At 40.2% G+C, this 22,846-nt stretch overlaps 1 protein-coding gene across 3 annotated transcripts in view; it reads right to left on the minus strand.

Moving 5' to 3' along the window:
• Positions 1-22,846, minus strand: part of LOC134222632 (tyrosine-protein kinase Fer) — a 259,025-nt gene that overhangs the window by 27,852 nt on the left and 208,327 nt on the right. The window contains exons 5-8 of one of the 3 annotated variants that reach the window (XM_062701793.1): positions 10,998-11,193; positions 10,496-10,924; positions 10,118-10,295; positions 7,844-9,982 (exon numbers count right to left, since the gene is read on the minus strand). In XM_062701793.1, coding sequence (XP_062557777.1) covers positions 7,844-9,982; positions 10,118-10,295; positions 10,496-10,924; positions 10,998-11,193 — 2,942 coding nt within the window. The remainder of the gene's footprint in view (positions 1-7,843; positions 9,983-10,117; positions 10,296-10,495; positions 10,925-10,997; positions 11,194-22,846) is intronic. The other 2 variants (XM_062701796.1, XM_062701797.1) reach the window with 2 other exon arrangements.

Consider the following 22,846-nt stretch of genomic DNA (forward strand, 5'->3'; position numbering starts at 1 on the left):
TGTGGCTAGAGTAAGCGCATCCCTGCGGCTATTATTGTTATTATTCTGGGTTCGAATCCCGGCGCAGCCATACAATTTTGTAATTGTTCTGCGATAATTCTCGCGAAAAGTGAGTGAGTGGGTAAAAGTGATGAAACGAAAAAAGATTTTCATCTAATAGGCAAGATTTTCGTCTATCATCCAAGGGTAATTGTAGAGAAAGATTGAGAGGTGAAAGATGATCCTCTACACATAAACAACGAAAAAAGATTCTCCCTTGGCCCGAGAAACGCTTGCTTTGGTCTCATTGAAACGAAAAGTTGGAACCCTGTCTAGTACCCTTCTCCGGTGCAATGTTTTGGTTGTTGGTCATTAGGCCACACAAAAACTCGTCGCAGGGACCATAACGGCATCAGTGGGAATTGCTCGGACACCCACCCGATCAATAAGGAACGGATGCGCCGAAACTTTGCAGTACGAAAGGCACTTCGGTTGGTGGATGGACGATATAGGATATCCCGCATCTAATCCTGACAAGGTAGGTGCCCTCCAGGACTATAAACAAACTCGAATCGATCCCCAAGAATAACTGATTGGTAAATCGGCGGCTTAGAGACATTTTTTTGTTATTATTTTATTTTTTTATTTGAGAATAAGTTCATCACAGAGACAAATTAGAAGCCGGAGGTAGGTTCGGTTTCCGCCAGCACGGGTTCCGTCCAGGATACGCCACTGACACAACACAAACCTAAGAGACGTGTTGCAGAAAGCCTATTATGACGGAGATCACGTGGATCAAGTTTCCATAGATATTTCCAAGGCCTTCAACAGGACTTGGACTCCCTTTGTCCTATATCAGCTAAGTGAGATTTCCGGCCATATCCTCGCTTTTGCTCATGCATTTCTCACGGGCGAATTTTTCAAGTCATTATTGGAAACCAGAGCTGAAGAGCCTTTCCGGAAGAGATGGGCGTACATCAGCGCTTCGTTCTGTCAGTAATCCTTTTTCTTTTTTTCGTTCGTTTATTTGGTAGGCTTTACAGAGCCATGGTTCTTTGTGATATATACAATCAATATCATCTAATTTTTCAGTTAGTAAAAGAGGGGTAGAAGCCAGCATACTCGTGGTGACTGTTAGTTTACAATGTTTAAGGATGGACGGGGATTTGGGATCAGTGATTTTCAGCTTTCTTCCTGTAATTTGGCGCCAGGGACGGTGTGACGTGTCGTCGTGCTCGAGGAATGGTTTGATTGGGAGCATCTTCCGGGTGGCAAGAGCTATAGTGCTACAGTCGACTCTCTACATCTCGATGTTGTATATCTCTATATCTCTCCCTATGTCGATGGTTTCCTTAGTCCCTTCGACCTACATACATTTGGGCTTTCTACTCTCGATAACCTCCCTATCTCGATATCTCTCTATCTCGATGGGTTCTGATCATATTTTGTTCAGGAATCACTCTCCTTATGTCGACATGTTAAAATTTTTAGGCTACTAGACTAACTTTGGACAATAACAAACACATCATCAACAGGAATCGACATTTGTTTTGTTGTCGTTTTTCATAGTAACGAGCTTTTTTTTGGATCTAGTACCCTTTTCAATTTTCCTTCCCTTCCTCGATCTCTCGAATCAAAGGATCTAAATCCGTACAGCTATTTTTTAACCAAATATTTAAATTGAAGCAGTCTGATTGACTAAACCACCCACTGTAAATAGTTCGATACGCACCTTGAGAAGCCATCCTTCGATTTGTATTCCGCTTATCTTATGTAATGATTCGCAATTAGCAATTAAAACACAGTTACTTTAGGTGCAATTATACTCTACCCGAAAACAAAATGGCGGAAAAACTCCGCGTTTGGTGGGTGGCGATTTGTTTTTGATTTCTGTTGTTTTAATTTCAAAGCCTTCTTTCCATTTCTATGCCCTAAAAGCTTACTGCCAAGTATCTGAACAGGATAAGATAAATTATTTCTACATTAATTAACTTTAACCCCCTACAATTTATTGATATCTCATGAGGTGGACGGATTTCGGTGCTGTACGGATTTTGGTCCCGCACGGTACTTCGTTGAGCTACGTCAGTAGGCTTTGAGATAATCGCCATTAGGTGCATAAGAAGACATGTTTGCAGGTGGAGACACCAACTGTCCCAGTACCTATCAAACAAGGAGTGCATTCCATACCGAATAAGAAGATAATTAAAGTTCTAGTCATGGCCATAGAACGGAATCTTACTTTATTTCCACACTTTCGTGGGGTTGAAACCAGTTGCAGAACTAGAGTCAACTAGAGTTAACTTAAGACTCTTTCAAAGCCATGCATTTTCTCCGTTGAAGCCGCTGCGGCATTCATCGCAATTCCCCAGGTGCTTCTGATTCGAAACATATCCCCAAATATTTGTGCGAAATGTCTTGAGGGATTTTCTTACGCCTAAGGTGAAACCTTTGGTCGATATTCAGTTTTCACGGAAACTCTATTGCTTTTAAACTATCATTTTGGTATGGGTCTCTTCACATTGCTCGATCTCAGATAATAAGAAAGCGAATTGACATGCCAAGGTAAACGCTATCTAGAATGCGATATATACGAGCGTCAAATTGCATTTAATTTTTTTTGGGCCTTTCTCGTTTTTTTTTCAAATTCTCTTCAGCAGGCCTTGCTTAGTTTGCAACGAAAATGGGGTTAAAGAGATTAGGGTAGGTGGCTACATTCTATTTTCTCGCAGATATTGAAGAGACCTTGGTTCAAGGGTTGGGTTGGACTTTGGCCGAGACTTTATTAGAGTTATGTGTCGACAATGTCCAACCATTAGTGGAATTTTGGGCACGTGTGCCACCTTAAGCGATTCGTTCTACAACTTTTTTTTTTAATTTTTACAAATGATGGGGTCCCAGAACAAAAAAAAATGCCAAAAAGTTATTTCTGAAGCGTTTTAAAAGTGGTTCTTAATATCGAGTTTTTTTTGGGCTCACGGTGTCTCTATGGGGAAACATTATTTTTCAAAAATTGGTATCTCTGAAACACTCACCACATTAAAGTATATGCTCTTTCATATAGTGGGTGAACTAAAATGTTCTATCGGGGGATCTAGAACAATTTTAATTTGTTTCACTATTCACTTTTTGCTGCAAGCTCCATATAAATCTCAAATCATAGCCGATTTAACCCCCCCCCCCAAAAATGTATGGAAAAATAACCCCGATAGAACATTTTAAAAATGCACCTACGTGAAAGAGGAAAACCTATACTTTCGTGTGTTTTAGAGATACTGATTTTTTTTTGAAAATAACCCTCTTCGGATAAACACACCGTGGGCTATGGAGCAAGAGTGCCACCCATATACGGCAGACGGCCACTTGAATAATATTGCTTTCCACTGATTGAACGCTGACTTGATATCACGTAATATGATCGAATACAGCTGTTTACTAGCTGGGTCGTTTAATAGAAATTTCGATGGATAAATGCTGGGTGGCTTACTTGCGCTTATGACCCACTTAATTACTTAAGGAGAAGTTAAAACCGGTTGTATACTATTTCGCCGAAAAACATTTCGCAGATTTGTTTTTCAAGATACGACGTTCTTCGGAATGTAACAATTCTCCGAAATACATTTCGCAGAATGCATCTTTTCACCGACATTTCGGGGAATGGCATTTGGCGGATTTCAGTTTAAATAATTATCATTGATATACACTAAGGTTTTTTTTTTACGTCGCTCCATGTACCGCGTAAAAAAAAAACCGCGCTATTTTGAAGAAACGACGTAAAAAAGCCGCGCTATTTTCAAAAAACGACGTAAAAAAACCTATTGGGGGACTTTTCATATGTTGGTGCCTCCTGGGGACTTAGAACATTTTTTTTATGCCGGTTCCTACTGGGGACTTCGAAAATGTTAAATTGGGACTTATTATAATGGACGGGGCTTCTTTTTATTTGTTCGCTAGGTGTTGTTTGAAGGTCATAGTACGGTTTTTGTGATATGAAACCAGGAATGTGTTCCGATCTATGCTCAAACTCATCCAAGAATCTCCTGAAATAAGGCCTTGAGATCTATGAAATAAGGCCTTGAGATCTATAAAGATCTGTCCTCTTGTTTCAAATATGGTACATGCTCTGTGTGACTCATAGAATAGATTGTGTGCAAAACCTAAGTTATTGGTCATCCAAAAAAATCCCGAAGCAAGGCCTTTAAATCTACACGCGTAACCAAAGATCTGTCCGCCTGTTTCAAATACGGTACATGCTCTGTGTGACTCATAGAATAGATTGTGTTCAAAGCAAAAGTTCTTGGTCATCCAACAAAATTCCGAAGTAAGGCCTTTGGGTCTATACGCGTAACCAAAGATCTATCATCTTATTTCAAGTATGGTGCATGCTCTACGTGACTCATAGAATAGATTGTATTCAAAGCATAAGTTATTGGTCGTACAAAAATTTCCGAAGTAAGGCCTTTGGATCTATACGCGTAACCAAAGATCTATCAGCCTGTTTTAAATATGGTGCATGCTCTACGTGAGTCATAGAATAGATTGTGTTCAAAGCATAAGTTCTTGGTCATCCAAAAAATTTCCGAAGTAAGACCTTTGGATCTCTGGATTCTGGAACCCATTTTTATGAGCTCAGCTCCGACACCATCTTTACCAGCTGCTTTATTGGTCGTTAGCTGTCTGATGGCATCCTTAACTTCTCTCAGGGTAGGGGCAGAATGGATCCTTATTCCTGCTTCCGGCGTGTAGGCTATGAACGTTTATTATGCTAAAGCTGAAGAACCGGTCTTTGATCCTCAACCTGCACAATCGGTCACCACCAGATCGCGCCTTTGAATATCGCCCATCACTATGGGGACAAGAAGGCGAGGTACGCAGCGAGCAAGATAAATCGATCAGTTGAAGATAATTTGACGAGCCTCCGTGAGCTGTAAGCCTGGCGACGAGCATCTACTGACCGAACTGAATGTAGATGGTTTTTGTGTACATACAATGCTTTGTGAACCACAAAAGAACGAGCTGGGTGGCTTAGTGCCTACCGCTTCTGCCTTAAAGGCAGGACGTCATGGGTTCATTTCCAGGTTCCGTCGTTTCCGACTGTATTTCTATCTTAGTTGTTTCTGTGTTTCACGTTTTACCAAAACGATTCCTACTGTTATAATCTTCCACATTAACAATTCCAAAAACCTCAGGTCGTCGCTGCATCTTTCTTAAGTAGGTGTTCAACATACCATCCTTCCCCTTCCTCAGCATTCGCAAGGACGTAGCCAAGACAGATCTCGAATATTGAAGAGAGCATTGCTTCCATATAAGAGATAGTGATTAGCCCCAAATCAATATCTGTTGTAACGGATGAATGTGAAAGTGCTACTCTTATACAATAGTCCAGGCTTGTACCACCTACGAATTTGTCCGAATTGCTCAATACTAATGCTAATGCTAATAATAAAGTTAATACTACACCACTAAGAGCATGTACCATATATTAAACATGCCGATAGATCTTTGGTTACGCATGTAGATCTAAAGGCCTAACTTCAAGGATCTCTTGGATGACCAAGAACTTAGGCTTTGATTACATTCTATCCTATGAGTCACATAGAGCATGTAACATATTTGAAACAGGTGGATAAATCTTTGGTTACACGTGTAGATCTGAAGGCCTTACTTCGGAAATTTTCTGGATGACCAAGAAGTTATGCTTTGAGCACAATCTTTTCTATGAGTCACACAGAGCATGTGCCGTATTTGAAACAGGCGGACAGATCTTTGGTTACGCGTGTAGATTTAAAAGCCTTTCTTCGGGATTTTTTTTGATGACCAAGAACTTAGGCTTTGAACACAATCTATTCTATGAGTCACACAGAGCATGTACAATATTTGAAACAGGCGGACGGATCTTTGGTTACGCGTATAGATCTAAATGCCTTGCTTCGGGATTTTTTTTTGGATGGCCAAGAACTTGGGCTTTGAACACAATCTATTCTATGAGTCACACAGAGCATGTACCATATTTGAAACAAGAGGACAGATCTTTATAGATCTCAAGGCCTTATTTCAGGATATTCTTGGATGAGTTTGAGCATAGATCGGAACACATTCCTGGTTTCATATCACAAAAACCATGTACATACCATATCATGATCCATACTAGCGTACTATGACCTACAAACAACACCTAGCGAACAAATAGGAAGAATCCCCGTCCATTATAATAAGTCCCAATTTAAAATTTTATAAGTCCCCAGTAGGCACCAACATATAAAATTTTCTAAGTCTAACCTATTGGGGTTTTTTTACGTCGTTTTTTTTTAAATAGCGCGGTTTTTTTCACGTCGTTTTTTTAAATAACGCGGTTTTTTTTTACGTCGGTACCGCGTAAAAATATCCGCGTAAAAAAAACCGCGCAAAAAAAACCGCGTAAAAAAACTTCAGTGTATTTATTGAAATTCAAAGTTTAAATAAAATTTTAAATGTAATATCCTACCCGACCAGTAAGTCATAACAAAATTTTATCACACTTATATTAATATGTGTTACAAACAACAATACTTGCAATAATTTTGTTATAAATCCTTTGTCAAAAATGGAGGAAAGAAAATTTCATGATCGTCATAATATGATTATAACATAATGTGTTATGTTTATTTTTACAGAAAAAAAAATTGCCTACAGTTTTGGTAGGGGAAGAGGCCCCAAAACGCCCCCCGATGCAAAACGCCTTTTGTGGTTTCCGTCAAATTTACCTAGATATGAATTGGAAAATAAAACGAAGGTAGATACCACCTTCAGTATAACTCGAACCTACACTCAAAGTTGAACCAGCTGGACAAAGTTGATTGCCTAGATTATGGGTAATCATAATCCAATATTTATATATTCGGAGTGATCATACTAGTATCTAGTATTACCCAGTGGAACAGTTGCCATTGACTAGATTCAAGGCAAGGCCTGGTAGGTCTCGTTCCCAGCGTCCGCCTTGAGTTGGTCCTTGTCATGAGTAGCCCTCAATAATAACGCGAAGTGGTAGACCGCGAACTGGTATACATTGCGAAATGGTTAACCGCGAAATCTTTTACGGCAAAAATGTCGTACAGGGTTTGCAGAAATCTCTCTCAATAGATAACGAACGACGATTGGCGCTTTGATGTTGCACGAAGAAGAATAAGGAGAAAGATGATAATCGAAAAAATCTTCACGGGAAACCATACGAAGAAGTTTTTAAGACTTTTTTTTCGACTACCGAAACAATTCTTTGAAATGCGTGAAAAACAATGTGAAAGTTGAAAGTTTTCCGGCGAACGTACATAATTTTAGGTCTAGTTTTGCTACGGCCAACTCAAACACGGTATATATGAAAAATAATAATTAAATTAGGCAAATTAAATGTTGAAATTCTATCAAATGAGGTGCATGTTACAAGCATCGTAACGTTTAATGGCGACATCTACGTAATTAGGCGATATTCATTTGCTACTGCGTCCCGCTAAGCGTAAAATAAAAAGCTAACAAAAGTCCGATGCTTCTTTATTGCGATTGGTGGTCTCCAAAACGTGAGATGAAAAGTTCATCCACAAGCTATTTTTAGGTTTTTAAATATAAAAAAAATGATTGTGAACTCCCTATTATCTTCGCAACACTTTGTGTAATAAATGTTTAATTATTTCTATGCGGACGCTTTCCGAATTTTACCTCTTTTTCTCCTGGAAGTAAGCCATACTTTATGGAGGATTCCCAAGTACAGTTGATAAATGTATACTCATGCAAGTAAGCCTATTCTTGTGTTTCACATGCTCTACAATCATTCGACTACATAGCGTACATAGCAGCGTGCATTAGTCGGAAAACAACGAAAATCAATACTCACACCATCGCCATTATTATCATCATCACCATTATCTTCAACAACTTCCCTAGTAGTAGCGGCAGTAGTAGTAGCAACAGCAGCTGCAGCAGCAACAACAACAACAGCATCAGTAGCAGTGGTAGTGGTATTAGTTGTAGTAGCATAGTTATGGGTCTTAAAGGTAATAACGTCAATATCCTCGTAATCGAGATTGAGCATCTCGGATACCCCCCAGTCCTCACCGTCGTCCTCTTGATCCTGCCCTTCGGAACCGTCGTAGTCTCCCCCATGATTACGACAAAACCGAGCCCCGTCGGGAAATTCTTTGGTGAAATCGAGCACGGTTTTGCTGGGATGTAGCTGCCGGAAGCGACGACTACACGCTCGGCATGGGGCCTTCGGTACCGGGCTGTTACTGCTGCTGTGCTGCAGCAATTTGGGCATTTTCTGGTGTAGTTTATTGAAACGGTTTTTGAGATTGTGCTTCAATAGTGATGATAGTTTCGACGAACCACCACCGGTGCTAATGGAGCTGTGCTCCGTCGCGCCTTTGGCACTGCTATCGGTGGTGGTCGCCTCAGTACACTTACTTATGCCATTGCCGCCGCTGTTGTTTGTGGGAAGGGAGTAATGGGATTCGGTCGTATCATCGTCTGGTGAACTGACGATGAGGTGTTCTGGGGTGGTTGGGGTCGAACCCGCTGAATCGGTTTGCTGGCGGTTATCGGAGAAAATGAACTTTATCGCTGTTAGTCGATTGTTGGTGGTATCCTTTCCGTTGCTAATTAGATCCATTTTTTCTTCCCTGCCGGCCGAACCACTTATAGGGTTATGCTGGCGTAGAGCCATATTTAGGGATGAATCTTTCACCTTGTTGGTAGAATGCATTATTTCCCTAAAAGTGGACATAACAGAACTGGAAAAGGAGGTCGATTTTTCCTCAGCTCCTACGCAACCTTCACCCGGTGAGTTAGGATGGTCCGATTCGTTCAGTTTCGATTCATCTCCATCGTCGCCACCAAGTAGTTCATCCTCAGAGAACGTGTGATTGCGATTTTTGCTGCGCTTCTTCTTCTTTTTCTTTTGCTTCCGGTCCTCTCCTTCCTTCGAGGTTTCCGCCAATTCGTTTTCATTCTTCATAAGCTTGAATTGATCATTGTCGTTCTTCTTTAAATTTGACACTTTGCTTCTCAGCCTATCGGCAAAGCTATTGCTCGGTTCGTCCGTTTCATCAAGCTTCTGATCCCGATCTTGATCGGAGGACGCGCTTTTGATCTTAATCTTCCTTTTTATTTTGTCGCGAAAGCTTGCTTTCTCTGGACCTTTTTCGATTTTTGTAGCAGTTAACTGGTGTGGTTCTTCAGCGTTTGATGAAACATTGCAATAATCGTGCTGCTCCGTAGCCTTCGAGAATAGTTTCTGGTCCAATTTCGAGTTTAATTCATCTATACTATCTAAATGGGCATCTATAGAAGAAGCCAACATTCCTCTTGGCACCTCATAATTATCCTCTTGGAGTAGATTGTTCTTAGAATCATTTATTTCGTTCACAAACAGTTCATCTGAGGTGGATTGATTCTCTGGCGAGTTCAAGGAATTCAGCAACATGACCTCACTCTCCTCACTACCCTTTAGTCGCTTGTAGCTCGCAACCCCGTCATCACAGCTCAGCATGTTGTGCTGATGGTGGTTAGTAAAGCTGTCATCAAACCTAAGCTCCACGTGGACTTCGTTAGTATCGGCCGCGTCGACCTGCAGCAGGTTAGCTTCCATATCAACGTAAGTGTTAGTGGACACACGATTTTCCGGATATTCCGGATCAGGGCGGTTAGTACTATCAACTCTGGGCAACTCAACAGGCTCAACGTACACATTCTCTTCACTCAGCGGGGTCTCACAATCATTTACCGTTGATGAAGCATTCGTAATGCCATTAGTGTTGGCATTTCCGTTGCCATTTCGCAGCAGCGTAGACATGATTTTTTGACCAGGTCGGGGCGTTGATGCTGGTGAATCCTTAATGGTAAGTAACGAAGTGGCACCGGCAATAGGGCCGGCTGATTTGCGACGGAATTGATCCCTGAGCAGTGACATTACCCCGCTGGCCGCTCCACCCTTCGTCGAGAAGAACGGAGTCGTTGATGTATTATGTGAGTCCTCCTTATTCCCGAAAGCCACACAATTTTAAACAAGGAAAAGAACAAAGATAAGCATTTACGCAGACCATCACCGAATACCCAACACCCCCAATTTAAACGCACCAAAATCGAATGTATAACACTGGGTGGTACTTACCGACAGATCTTGGCTAACGGATTTTTTGTTCTCGATCAGATGCTCCATTGTGGACAGATCGTCGCACCCGGATGGCAGCTCCTCACAGCCCACGTCGTTTAGAGCGGCCCTTATCATCTCTACCTGCTTCTGCATTTGCCGTTCCTGGCATCGGAGCGCTATCAGTTCCTTGGAATTCCTGAAAAATTTAGCAGCTATGTTAGTCAACTCGATCTTTTTGTTTTCAAACTTATTTTGAAACTCTTTTATCAGCAGTGTAAAGATTTTTACATATGATTTCTATAATTCAAGCCTAAGGCGAATTGAAAACCATACATTTTTACAGATAGTTATATAACAAAGCAACATTAGTGAAAAAAGATAACAAATAATACTCACTTATTACTACTATCCTTAACGCTAGTTCCGTTCGACCCGTTCAGTATAGGCGTCGACGGTTTGGTGCCACCGCCACCATTCACCGTCGCGCTACCGCCGTTCTGTTCCTGGCACAGTTTACTCTGCGACTCCTGCAGTTCTTTGATGGAACCCTCGAGCTCCGTCTGACGCGACTTGAGCCAATCCACCGTCAGGTTGTCCACCGTTAGGGTGTTGGCCTGCAACTTCCCTAGGCTGTCCTCGATGAGCGATTCGTCGAACTGGAACACTACCGGTGCGGTTGGGGTCGTTTTGTGCTTTTCGGTGAACTCCCGGTACTCCTCCGCCGGGCTGATACTGTTGATGTTGGTCTCTATCCGCTGCTGGATTTCGCTGAATTTGTCCGAAGTGGCGTCGCCTAGTTTGGACATTTCTTGGAGGAGATTTCGCCTGGTCAGAGAAGGGGGGAAATCAATCGAACATAAGATTATATGGACAATCACACAGATTGAAATCAACTTACCACGTCAGAATGAATGCCTCCTGTTGGGACTGTTGGTGTTCCAGAAGGCCGGGCATTAGGATAGTGCGGATGTCTTTCTCGATTTCCGCCGCTTCGCTCAGCAGTAGGACGTACTCGTTATGCGCTAAGTGCAGCTTTCGGCAAGCTTTCTGGTACTTGTCGATGACGTCATCTAGTTTTCGACCGGAGCGACCCGCTAGAAAGAAAATTTGAGAATTTTACTACAATTTTTAATATGAAATAGGGAACCAGGAAACTGAAGTATAATGTTCCTTTGGTAAATAATTCGCTCCATTTTAACGTTTCAACGGAATGAAAACAATACGATTATAAAACCATGGAAATATTTGATTATGAAATGAAAGGTTGGTAAGGAATGCGAACAACAGGGACTATGTCCAAAGGCTTGACGACCCCTCCCATAGTCCCATGGCCGCTGCGAGTTGTTGGGCTTGGCTAGGATGTGGTGGGATTTAACAGTGGGTTCAAAATTGAATCACACTATAGCTCACAAATTGTCACGCCAGCAAAAATCTCTCCTCCAGAATTTGCATATTGCATTACAAATTTTGTTGTAACATTTTATTCGATTCAACAAGACTTGAGGGAAATGTATTTATTGAAGTACTTCAACATAAATTTTTTGATAGCATCCTTCATTTTGCTTCATATTATGAATTTCGATTTTATTTTGTTTCGCGTAGTAAATGATTTACACATTTCGGCTTATATTTACATTACACGAAAAGCAACTTCTATTTTTCAAACAAACTTGAAGAAAGTTATTTAGATTTTTAAATCATTATAAGTTATTTGTGGTGTCCCAGATATCCTGAAATTTCCGGGATGGCAAGGAATGATTCCCGTTTGATTTGTCCCGTGATAGACTTTCCAATGTACTCTGGTGCTCAATTCGACGCTGTTTACACAGATCTCAAAACTGCGTTTTATCGTGTAGACAATAGAATGCTTCTCGCTAGATTAGATGAATAAGTCTGAATAATGTCTTCCTATTTTGTAAACCGGTTCAGAACATACCCTATCAAATCGTACGGTTTATGTCAAAATCGTGGCATGGCATTGCAAATGCTTACCATTGATACTTCGCGTACCTGGTGGATTAAAATAGACCCCGATTCGCAGTCGTTAGTCTAATACCCAGCAATTCATATCCTTACCTCTCCGTGGTGTCAGTCGAGATACGAGCAACCTTAGGGAAGATCGGGTAACCAACCCTGGTCGGAACTATGATCGTATCCTGACAGGGAAGGGTCGGTTTGCGGAATTTGCTTCTCTCTGGAGGTGCAAAACTGATTGAGCGTCTGTTTTTTATGCTAGGAGTAACTCACAATATCGTCTGTTACTCATGTTAGGGGCGGCTGATAATCGTCCGAGTGCTCTAGCGAGAGACTCTAAACAGAACTGTGCACCATGGTCCTCCGGAAATTTAGTGGATTTGGTGTCAGGCCCTGCAAGCTAGCCTTTATAAAAAAATCTGCAAGAGAATACGGACCGGAACAATCGGCGAAGACCTCAACGACGAAAAGGAACTAGCTATTGGAAGCTCGGTTGGTGGAACCGAATTCTCTACTTCATCGGTAGCACATGCATAATTGCCGATGTACTTTAGGACCGCGGATTCGGTATCGTGGTGCTACAGAAGGTTTGTTCGAAGGGATCAATGGTGCGAACGTTTAGAGGTAATCGTGGCCCAAGCCGCGACGTCAAAACTATCATAGGAGATTTGAACGCTCAGGTTGGCCAAGAGGAGGAGTTAAGACCGACTATTCGAAAGTTCAGCGCCCACCGGCTGACGAACGAAAACGTCCTACGACTAAATGATTTCGCCGCGTCCATAAGAGTATGGCCAGCACCTATTACAAACACAGCCTTCCGTATCGGTACACCTGGAAATCACCACTCCACACAGAATCACAAATCAACCATGTGTTGATTGATGCATGACACTTTTCCGACATTATCGACGTCAGGACATGTCGTGGCGCTAACATCGACTCTGACCACTATCTAGTGATGGTGAACTGCCCCAAAAACTATCCGTCATTTATAATCTTCGGTACCGACAACCGTCGCGGTACGACCTAGAGCGACTGAAGCAACCTGATGTTACCACATCATACGCGCAGCAGCTCGAGCTCGAGGCAGCGTTGCCGGAAGAGGGTGAGCTCGATGGGGCCCCACTTGAGGACTGCTAGAATACAGATAAAGCAGCCATGAACGACGCAGCGGAGAACAACGTCGGGTATGTGGGACGAAGTCGACGGTACGATTGGTTCGACGAAGAGTGCAGACAAATTCTGGAAGAGATGGATGCAGCGCGGGATCCGGCAGAACGTGGAACGCTATGGACGGAAACTGCAGACCCGCCTCTTTTAGGAGAAGAAACGCCGCTTGGAAGAAGCAGAGTGTGAAGAGATGGAACAGCTGTGCCGTTATCAAGAAACACACAATTCTATCAGAAGCTCGACGCATCCCGCAAAGGCTTCGTGCCGTCGAGATGTGCAGGGATAATGATGGGAGCATCTCGGTGGACGAACGTGTGGTGATCGAAAGGTGGAAGCAGCACTACGAGGAACACCTAGATGGCGGTGAGAGCACAAGCCGTGATTGTCAAGGCAGCGGAGGAGACGACTACATTAGTTCAGCAGAGGATGGAAACCAACCAGGGAGAAGTTAAGAATGTCATCCATCAGCTCAAGAATAATAAGAATAAAGAATAAAGCAGCTGGTAAGGATGGTGTCGGAGCCGAACTTATCAAGATGGACCCGAAAAAGCTGGCCAATCGTCTGCTCAGGCTGATAGTTAGAATCTTAGAATCAGTACAGCTACCGGAGAAGCGGAAGGAAGGGCTCATATGTACCGTGGTGCTAAGCACTTCAGTATTTGAAAAAGTTTCTGGAAAAAACGAATCAAATGCAAATAGAATGTTTGTTATTAATGAGGGGTGCACGAGGGCCTCTATTTTTCATGTGCTCCACTGTGTTGCACAGAAAACAACGGAAAATATGATAAAATAACGCACAAAATCATCACCTCCTGTGTTGCACAGAAAACAACGGAAAATATGATAAAATAACGCACAAAATCATCACCTCCTGAATTGAAATCCATCCACCGTGGACGGATTTCTAATCATAGAATCATAATCCGCACAGCTATTTTCTAACTAAATATTTAAATTAAAGCATCCCGATTGATAGGGAGCGGGCCATTTGGCATACAGTCATTTGGCATAAGGTCATTTGACATAATTGTGGCCAGCGCTTGTGGCATAACGTTTATAATTTTTCTTTGCGTTCGCTAAATGGTGACTAAGTGGTGCGAGAAACACCCCGGAATAGTAAATATAACACCCGTCGATAACAAAGAGACATTATCCTCTCGTGGAAAGAATGCATTTGCAATGCAATGCAAAAGTAGGCGCATGCCCGGATTAGAGCAGTGGTAGATGTAATCCCCTCTTAGTAGGCGTTTGGCCGGATTATGGCAATGGAGGATATGATACCTTCTTTAAAAGTAGGCGTGTGGCCGTATCAAGGTCATGGTGGATGCGATCCCTTCTTTAAAGGTAGGCGCTTACATGGATTATGGCAATGTAGGATGTGATCCCTTCTTTAAAAGTAGGCGCTCGCCCGAATTATGAAAATGGTGATGTGATTGATGTGATTCTTTCTTTAAAAGAAGGCATTTGCCCGAATTAAGGCCATGGTGGATGCGATCCCTTCTTGCCCGGATTATGGCAATAGTGGATGTGATTCCTTTTTAAAAGAAGGCGCTTGCCCGGATCGAGGCAATGATGGATGTCATCCCTTCTTTAAACATAGGCGCTTGCACGGATTATGGAGGAGTGGAGGTTTTGATTTGTGCTTTAAAAATAGACGCTTGTCCGGATTGAAGCAATGGTGGATGTAATCCCTTCTTTTAAAGTAGGTGTGTGGCCTGAATTGTAGCAATGGTGGATGTGATCCCTTCTTTAAAAGTAGGCCCTGCCAAGATTATGGCAATGGTGGATGTGAGTCCTTCTTTATAAGTAGGCACTTGTCGGGAATAAATCAATGGAAGATGTGATCTCTTCTCCGAGTAGCACAATTCAGATTGATTTGTTTACAATAACTCATATGTGACTTGATTGGTTTTAGTAAAATATCAACCGTTAAAAAGGTGAACGATGGAACGATGAGTAAGACGTCTGTTTCTCTGTGTAATCGGTATTTCCAGAATACCCGTCGAGAATGAGAATAGATTTTGAAGAACTCTTTGAATTTTCTGTGAGTTTTAGAAATAATTTTTAGTTGAAAATTCGTTTTAAAAAATAATTTCCCGTGAAATAAGGAAAATTTCCCATGAAAATTCTGGGGAATTTCTCGTGAAAATTCATAAGAATTGAAATTGAAAATTCTTTCCAAATTATCTTGGAAATTTTTAATAATTTCCGTACGGGCAAATAAATGAATAACTCCAAAATTTAAACGGGAGATTCATCTCAATTTACACAAGATTTTGTCTAAGTTCCTTGCGGTGAAATCATCTAAACTCCCACAATGAATGCTTTTTCATTTCCGCAAGAAATTTGTCTAAATTTTCGTGGGATGTACTCCGGATTTGTATTTGAAATTTTAGGGATGTCTCTCCGGATTGTCCATATACCACATTTTTAAAGAAAGTTCTAAATTTCAACAGGAAATTATTTTCAATTTTCTCAGTAAATTTTCTTTAGTTTCAAAGATTGAAAATTCTTACGAATGTCGACAAGAAATTGAAATTGTTCTGGTGTTGAATGGCTTTTTCTCACAATTGCCACGGTAAATGATTTGATGAAAAAAATCAGAGAAATTTCATAAACAAATCCGCCAGAGTTTTTTTTCAAAGACTCAGTAGAAAGTTCAGAGGACACTCGTTACACTTTCTCGATGAATTCTTCCTTGAATTCCTTTGGTATATTTTCTAGAAATATCTTTGGAAACTCTTCCAGATTTTTATCTGGGAATCCTTCTAAGAATTTCTGCAGTAAGGTCCTATATGGAGTTCTTTCTGAAATTCCTCCTGAAGCTCCTCCAGGAATTCGTCCGCAAATTCCTTCAGAGATTTTTCAGAAAATTTCTCCAGAAATTCGTTTAGAAATATTTCTAGGAGCTCCTCCATAAGTTCGTCCAGAAATTCCTCCGTAGGATCCTCGAAGAATTCCGTCGGAAATACCTCCAGTCGTTTCTCAAGTCGTTCCTACACAAATTGTTTCTTTCACGACTTCCTCCACCAGTTCTTCCAGAAATGCCAAAAATCCAAAAATCCCCTCGGAAGTCCTTTCGATGATTCTCCAAGAATGTTGCCGAAAGATTCTCCAATAATACCTCTGAAATTATACTCCGGAATTTCTCTGTTATTTCCTCCAGGAATTCTTCCGGAAATTCCTGCAACAATACCTCAGAAAGTTCCTCCAAAAAGTTGTACAAAAGTTCCTCCGGAAGTTTCTTCAAAAATTTCTTCAGGAGCTCCACTGCAAATCCTTTCAGTAATTGCTCAGGAAAATCCTTCAGGAATTCCTCAGAAAAATCCTTCACGAATTCTTCGGGAAAATCCTTCAGTAATTCCTCCAGAAAATTTCTCCGGAATTCCTCCTGAAAATTCTCCTGCAATTCCTCCGCAAGTTCCATGCTAATGGAACTAGCATATCACCCGGAAGTTCCTTTAGAAGTTTATCTGGAAGTTCCTTCAGAAAATCCTTTAGATGTTCCAACAGCAATTCCTCCGTACCTTTTAGGAGTTTCTTTAGGAATTCTTCCGGAAAATCCATCAGGAATTTATCCTGAAGGTTCTTCACAAATTCTTCCAGAAATTTCTTCAGAAAATTTTGTGGAAGTTTCTTCAGGTATTTCACGGTAAATTCTTCCGAATCCAGGGAATTCTTAAAAAAGAAACTCAGAAGAACTCCACATGGAAATTCAGTTAAAAAAATCCGCCCTTACTCGTGAAAATTTGAAGGAATATAAGGAATATAAGTTTTTGTTGGATCTTGTCTTTTCATTTCCTTAACTTTTCCTTATCGAGACCTGATCTGAGTTATCAGTCCCGAATTAATTTCAATCTTCCGAATCGTTAATTAATTTGCTTCTTGACCTCTTGATTCAAGCTCATTCAAAGCAAATCAAACTCATCAAATGCTTTAGCCAAGCAAGCCTATGGCACAGCAGAGTGCGATTGATTCGCATTCTATACCAGCTCGCCCAGCCCGTTGCTGGGGGGCATGGAGTGCGATCCTCTCGTTTAATAAACAATGTGCACTCGCTTGACTGTGGATATACAACAATAAAGCACATGTGGAGATTGGACAAATCAAGCATCCGAAAGATATTCAATTTGCAAAAAAGAGCTAACCGCGGTGGAGGTTGGTACTCGGATTCTGATGGCTTTTCCGCAAACGTGACCTTTAAGTGGTCTTGTTGTGTAGGGGTTATAACGCCTATCTAGAGAGTAGGAGGTTGAGGGTTCGAGTCCCTCCAAGACACGTGGATTCTTTTTCGCAAATTTCATATCAATTTGTCCATTTCGAAACATATGCTGTGCATATGCATATGCACAACCAAGATATTTAACAAAAAAATGGTTTTCGTACGGCCGAGTTGCCGAATAATATGCAATTAATTATGAAAATGAGGATAATAATAAACATTACCCAACAACTATTTTAGCTGAATAAGCTAGTTTTTAAGCTGAAGAAAACTATTTTTGGTCATATAGACGTTTTACCGTGACGTGACGTTCTACTCAAATTCCGAACATGACTCATATTCCGAACTCTCGCATTTAAACGGTAATTTGAACCATATTCGCGTAGTTTTCTCCATAGGATCTTGAATTCTTTTGCAATCTTGGTCCTCCGTACGAAAAACCGAGGAAATTCTTAGTTTTAGGATGCTAAAACGCCAGTGTTCGAAATATGAGTTATGTTCGGGATTTGAGTCAAAACGGTACTACCTATTCTCGAAGTACACGTTACATCAGCTCACAAATGTACACACTTAGGTTTTATTTCTGCAACTCGAAAAAAAACCGCACAGCCTTGTGCTCGGCAAAATACAAACAGATCCCGGCAAAAATAATGTTTTTTAGCTGATTTTCGGCAAATTATTTGCTGATTTCCAGCAATTTTGACAGAACTATTAAAAAAAAAGTGTTTACTGGGGTTCGGCTGTTTGAATTACGGTATTTTCTGAGATTCCGATAAAAAATTAAGTGTGTAGATCAATTACGGCACCGGCCAAGTCCTTATACATAGTCAGTTTGGAAAGGAAGGGAATGTTAGTTTGTAGTTATTGATGCTACTAGAGACCGAATATACCACTGCCTCTCCACAATACCACGGAAAGAAAGTTTTGATAATTGGATAGGGTAGATGAACCGAAGGATAGATCGAGGATTTACCAATGAAAGTGATGTAGTCCATGCCATTTCTTGTAATAGGAATGAGTCTGGGATTGCATCCATGACTTCTTGCTTGTAGAGCAAAAGCGGTAGTCACTAGCAATGTTGGAAAAACTCAAAATATCAAAACTCATGAACGATTCAAATCAATCTTGAGTTGAAATGCAACCAACTCAGCACCTATAAATTTATGGTTGAATCATCTATTTGAACCATCGTAGGTTTTTTTGTTCTCCTTCGTAAATTAACGTTCAACGCATGGAACAATGGAAACTATTGCGTGTGTAAACAATAAAATGCAGGGCTGTTACAAACTAGTCGAATTCCAATCCGCGAAATCCGCGACTAGCAAATTGAAAACCGCGACTGTAAAAACAAATCCGCGACAAATAAAAATATAGTTTCTTACTTATAATTACACGTTTTATAATTTTATTTTTTTTTAGTATTTTTGCTTTTAATCTATTGGCATATTCGTCAATAGAAAACAAAAAAAAAGAACATTCACTAATTTATGTAATATCTAAAACTGCATAGTTAACGCTTTAACCATATCATGAGCCACAGAAAATATACGTGCAGCGTTGAACTATGCCCGAAAGTAATTCAATTGTTAATGTTACCGGGAAACCCCCCATTTGAATCGATGTTGTATCATTGCATTTATTTATAAGTAAGTTGTGCAGATGGCAGTCTGTTGTCATAGGTAATTACCAGTTAGATCAAGGGCTATATTTGAATTATACTTTTTAGTACGCTATATAGTATTCTTATAATCTCTACTATCGTTTTACAAAGCCTTGGACGCATCAATAATCCGTCAAGCTATTTATTGATCAATCATTGCATTGTGTATTTCCATAAATCCGCCAGTTAGGAAATAATATAAGACCAATTTTTTTAAAGCAAGCAATTCTCTACAGAACTCTGTAGAGGCCCGAGCAAAGCCTGACGAATCTGATTTAAAAGCACTCAGGCGAAATGAAACCAGAGGTGGACAGGAACGGTTCTAAGGCCTGCGAATTTTTAAGAATTTGGATAATATTCACGATTTGAAAAATGATGTCATTATCACTACGTATGGGATAATGGATGGGTATTGCTAAGCTTATAAGTTGTTCATTTCAAGGAAGAGTGTCAAGCGAAGATAACATGCACTAGACATCCCAGAAAAGGCCGTAGGCTTCATGGTAGGCCGCGTACACGGCGTTTTGCCATCTATAGTGAGCATTACAACGTCGTATGTCCTATCCATCATAGGATTCGTTTGGAGTCTCAAGGCTCAAGTTCAGTCAGACAGTTTGCTGCAACTGAGTAATCACAAACGAACTCTCAATGGATATAAGAACAGCGAGGAATTTTGAAGCGAAGGTAATGGAACAAAAACTAGCCTACCAAAAAGCAATTGGCATAAGGTACACTGGGGGAAGTGGAAAAAGGGGGTAAGTGTAAAAATCGACTCGAAAAATTGGAATTGTACATACTTCACAGTTTTTACAACATCATAGCATTATGCAATGTTATACTTTGATGCTCACACTAATACTATGTTGAAATTTGTATAACACGTACACTAACACGGTTAACGCTTGAACTGTAATTTTAGGTTTCGCGAAAAATTGATATTTGCATTCTAAAATCAATTCTTATTTGCACCAATTGTCCTTTTTTCAAGTGAATTTATATCACAGGAAACTATTATAATACAATTAAACTAATCGCATTCAATTGGTAGTGATTTGTACCAAGAAAGCAAATAATTCAAAGATTTTACACTTATCCCAGGTATCAAACACTGCGGGGGAAGTGGATAATGTTCTAATTACGCAATTTTTTTCTTCCCTTCAGGATTTATTTCGATAGCTGTGAATCTTAATATGTTCCTTCTTTGTTATCATTGTGATCCCAGTGGTGATTGGACTCATATAAATGAGAAAATGCCTGATTAATCCACCTATCGGTACTGATGCCTTTCACATGTTTTACATATGAAAAAAAAATCCCACTAGGGTAAGTGGAAAAACAACTCCTAATTTTAAAATCTATTTCCATAAATTTCAAGCGACCAAAATGGTATGAATTACCGCACAGTTGGTGCAAAATTGACTGTTTTTGATAGCCCATTTTGATTGAACGCATTTAAATCATTTAAACCGGTTTTACACTAATTCAAACATGCACTATCGATTTTTCCTTTTCCACTTCCCCCAGTGTACCTTACATAATAGAACAAACGATGAATGTTGAATGGTTTGAATGAGATGCCTGCAATAGTCATTGAGCATGGTACAAAACTAGAAGCAACTGATCCTCGGGCAATTTAAAAAAAACTTCTCGTTCAACCGACGATATTCGGATTTCTTAATATCACCCCAACCATTGAAAGGCGATCTGATCCTTTCTCACAAAAAGAAAGGTCAAACAATCCACAAGGATTTGGCAGCTAATATTGGCGAGAATAGTCAAAATGTGACATTCCCAACCTAGACATCAATCCTTCAGCTTCAGCAGCAAGTTAACATACCACCGGAGAACAGCACGCATAGAAAAGATTACTGCGAGACACTCGAGGATGCAGATGCAGAATGCATATTTGCACCACCCAGCGGTAGGAACCCCACAATTCCAGTCCTCAGGGAGAAGCCAGAGCTGTCGGATCCTATCATCGCAATTTTTGTCTATTTTATTAGTGTTTTTGTTTTTTTTTTTCTATCAAATTTTATCCTTACAATCATTTTAATGTGGTAAATTTTTTGCAAATTTTCGCAAAACGGTCCTTTTGGTCCGGCCTTCCTCCCAATAAAAATTGCTAAATCCTTCTAATTCCTTTCCGCATTGGTGTTGAACCTAAAATTATAAATTTCAAAACACATAAATAAAAAAAGCTTCGATCAGCTATCAGTTCCGTCCCGGCAGTTGCAGGTGTGAATATTACTGCGTTTGATCCGAGTTTATCATCGACCCTCTATGCAGCGCACGGTGGAGTAGCTAGAACAAATGGCTGGCCAAAAACCCTTTCTCGTTTTTCGAACTTTTGCATAGTATTATATTTTTAGAATATTCTTCAATATTATCTCCATTATGTGTCATTGAAATTTTTACGTTTGTTCCTTATTAGTATTAGTGACAACCTATCAAAAATCATGTTAATTTGATGGTTTTTAGCGTGCCGTAAGACAAAGATCAGTTACAACTGCTGACTAATCTAAACAACACATATAATGCTAGGTTTATAGTACACAAAACATCATTTATAGACTGCCCTAGGACCTCTATGAGTTGGAATGAATTATATTTAACATTAAGATATTATTTCATAAACATAAATAACATGGAGTTTTTGACATTTTTTAACAAACTTCATTATTAAAAAAGTAGAAGTACTCCCTCGTATTCCGCTACGAGATTGTACACACATGAAAATATAGGCTTTCATCTTTCCATTGCGGGTTAAAGATCATCCGCACTCGTCCGCAAACGAATTTGCGAGTAACTTCAAAATAGGTTGTTTTCATATTTTCCGCCATTGTTTTCAGCAGTATATAGGCAGAACAATTCTTTTTTAGCTTTTTCTGGTTTTCGAGGCATTTGACACATAGACATTATTGAATACAAAAGTAAAATACTCTGTTTTTAGTTATTCATTCGTTCATTTGGTAGGCTCAAATGCTGTAGGGCGTTACGGAGCCGATTAAAAAAAAACTTTTTAATACAATTTTGTAACCTAACCCTCAAATAATAATGTTAGTTTGGGGCATCTGCTACTCATTTGAATCTCTACAGAGCATAGCGAATGCTCTATTATCTTTCATCTCCTTCCCACTAACAAATCTTATGAAAAATCTAAATATCAATTGTATTGAATTTGGCGATTGCATTGACAACAGATATGTAAAACTCGGTATAACTTAAATACATAATAGTTGATATTATGTAGACAAGTTGAAGCAAAGAAATAATATGGGGTAGGGAATAAAGCGGGCAAGTGCCACTTCAAGCTAAATAGAAACAATTCGAATAAGTAGTCTACTTGGTCTTGAGTGAAGTAACCATATGAGGCAACCTTGTACATAGGACCAAAACAGGAAATAGAAAGAAACTTTTCCTCTCCAAAAATAATCAATCCTATGTTATTGTAAGATGAAGATGTTTTGAGGTCACTCCTGACAGAATCCATGTTTCAAAGTGCTCGCGTTTTCGGGGGCACACCAGTCGATACGAAGGCGGCGGACAACTGTCATTTTTGTTGATTCAGCTTTGCTGCGTCAGCATGCGTGAAAAAATAAAAATTACAGTTGTGCGTTGCTTCCGTATCGAGTGGTGTGCCCCCGAAAACGCGAGCACTTTGAAACTTGGATTCTGTCAGGAATGACCTTAAGCAAAAAGTTTATGAACGACCCATAAGGGT

Source organism: Armigeres subalbatus, chromosome 1 (genome assembly GCF_024139115.2).
Source record: "Armigeres subalbatus isolate Guangzhou_Male chromosome 1, GZ_Asu_2, whole genome shotgun sequence".
NCBI lineage: Eukaryota > Metazoa > Arthropoda > Insecta > Diptera > Culicidae > Armigeres > Armigeres subalbatus.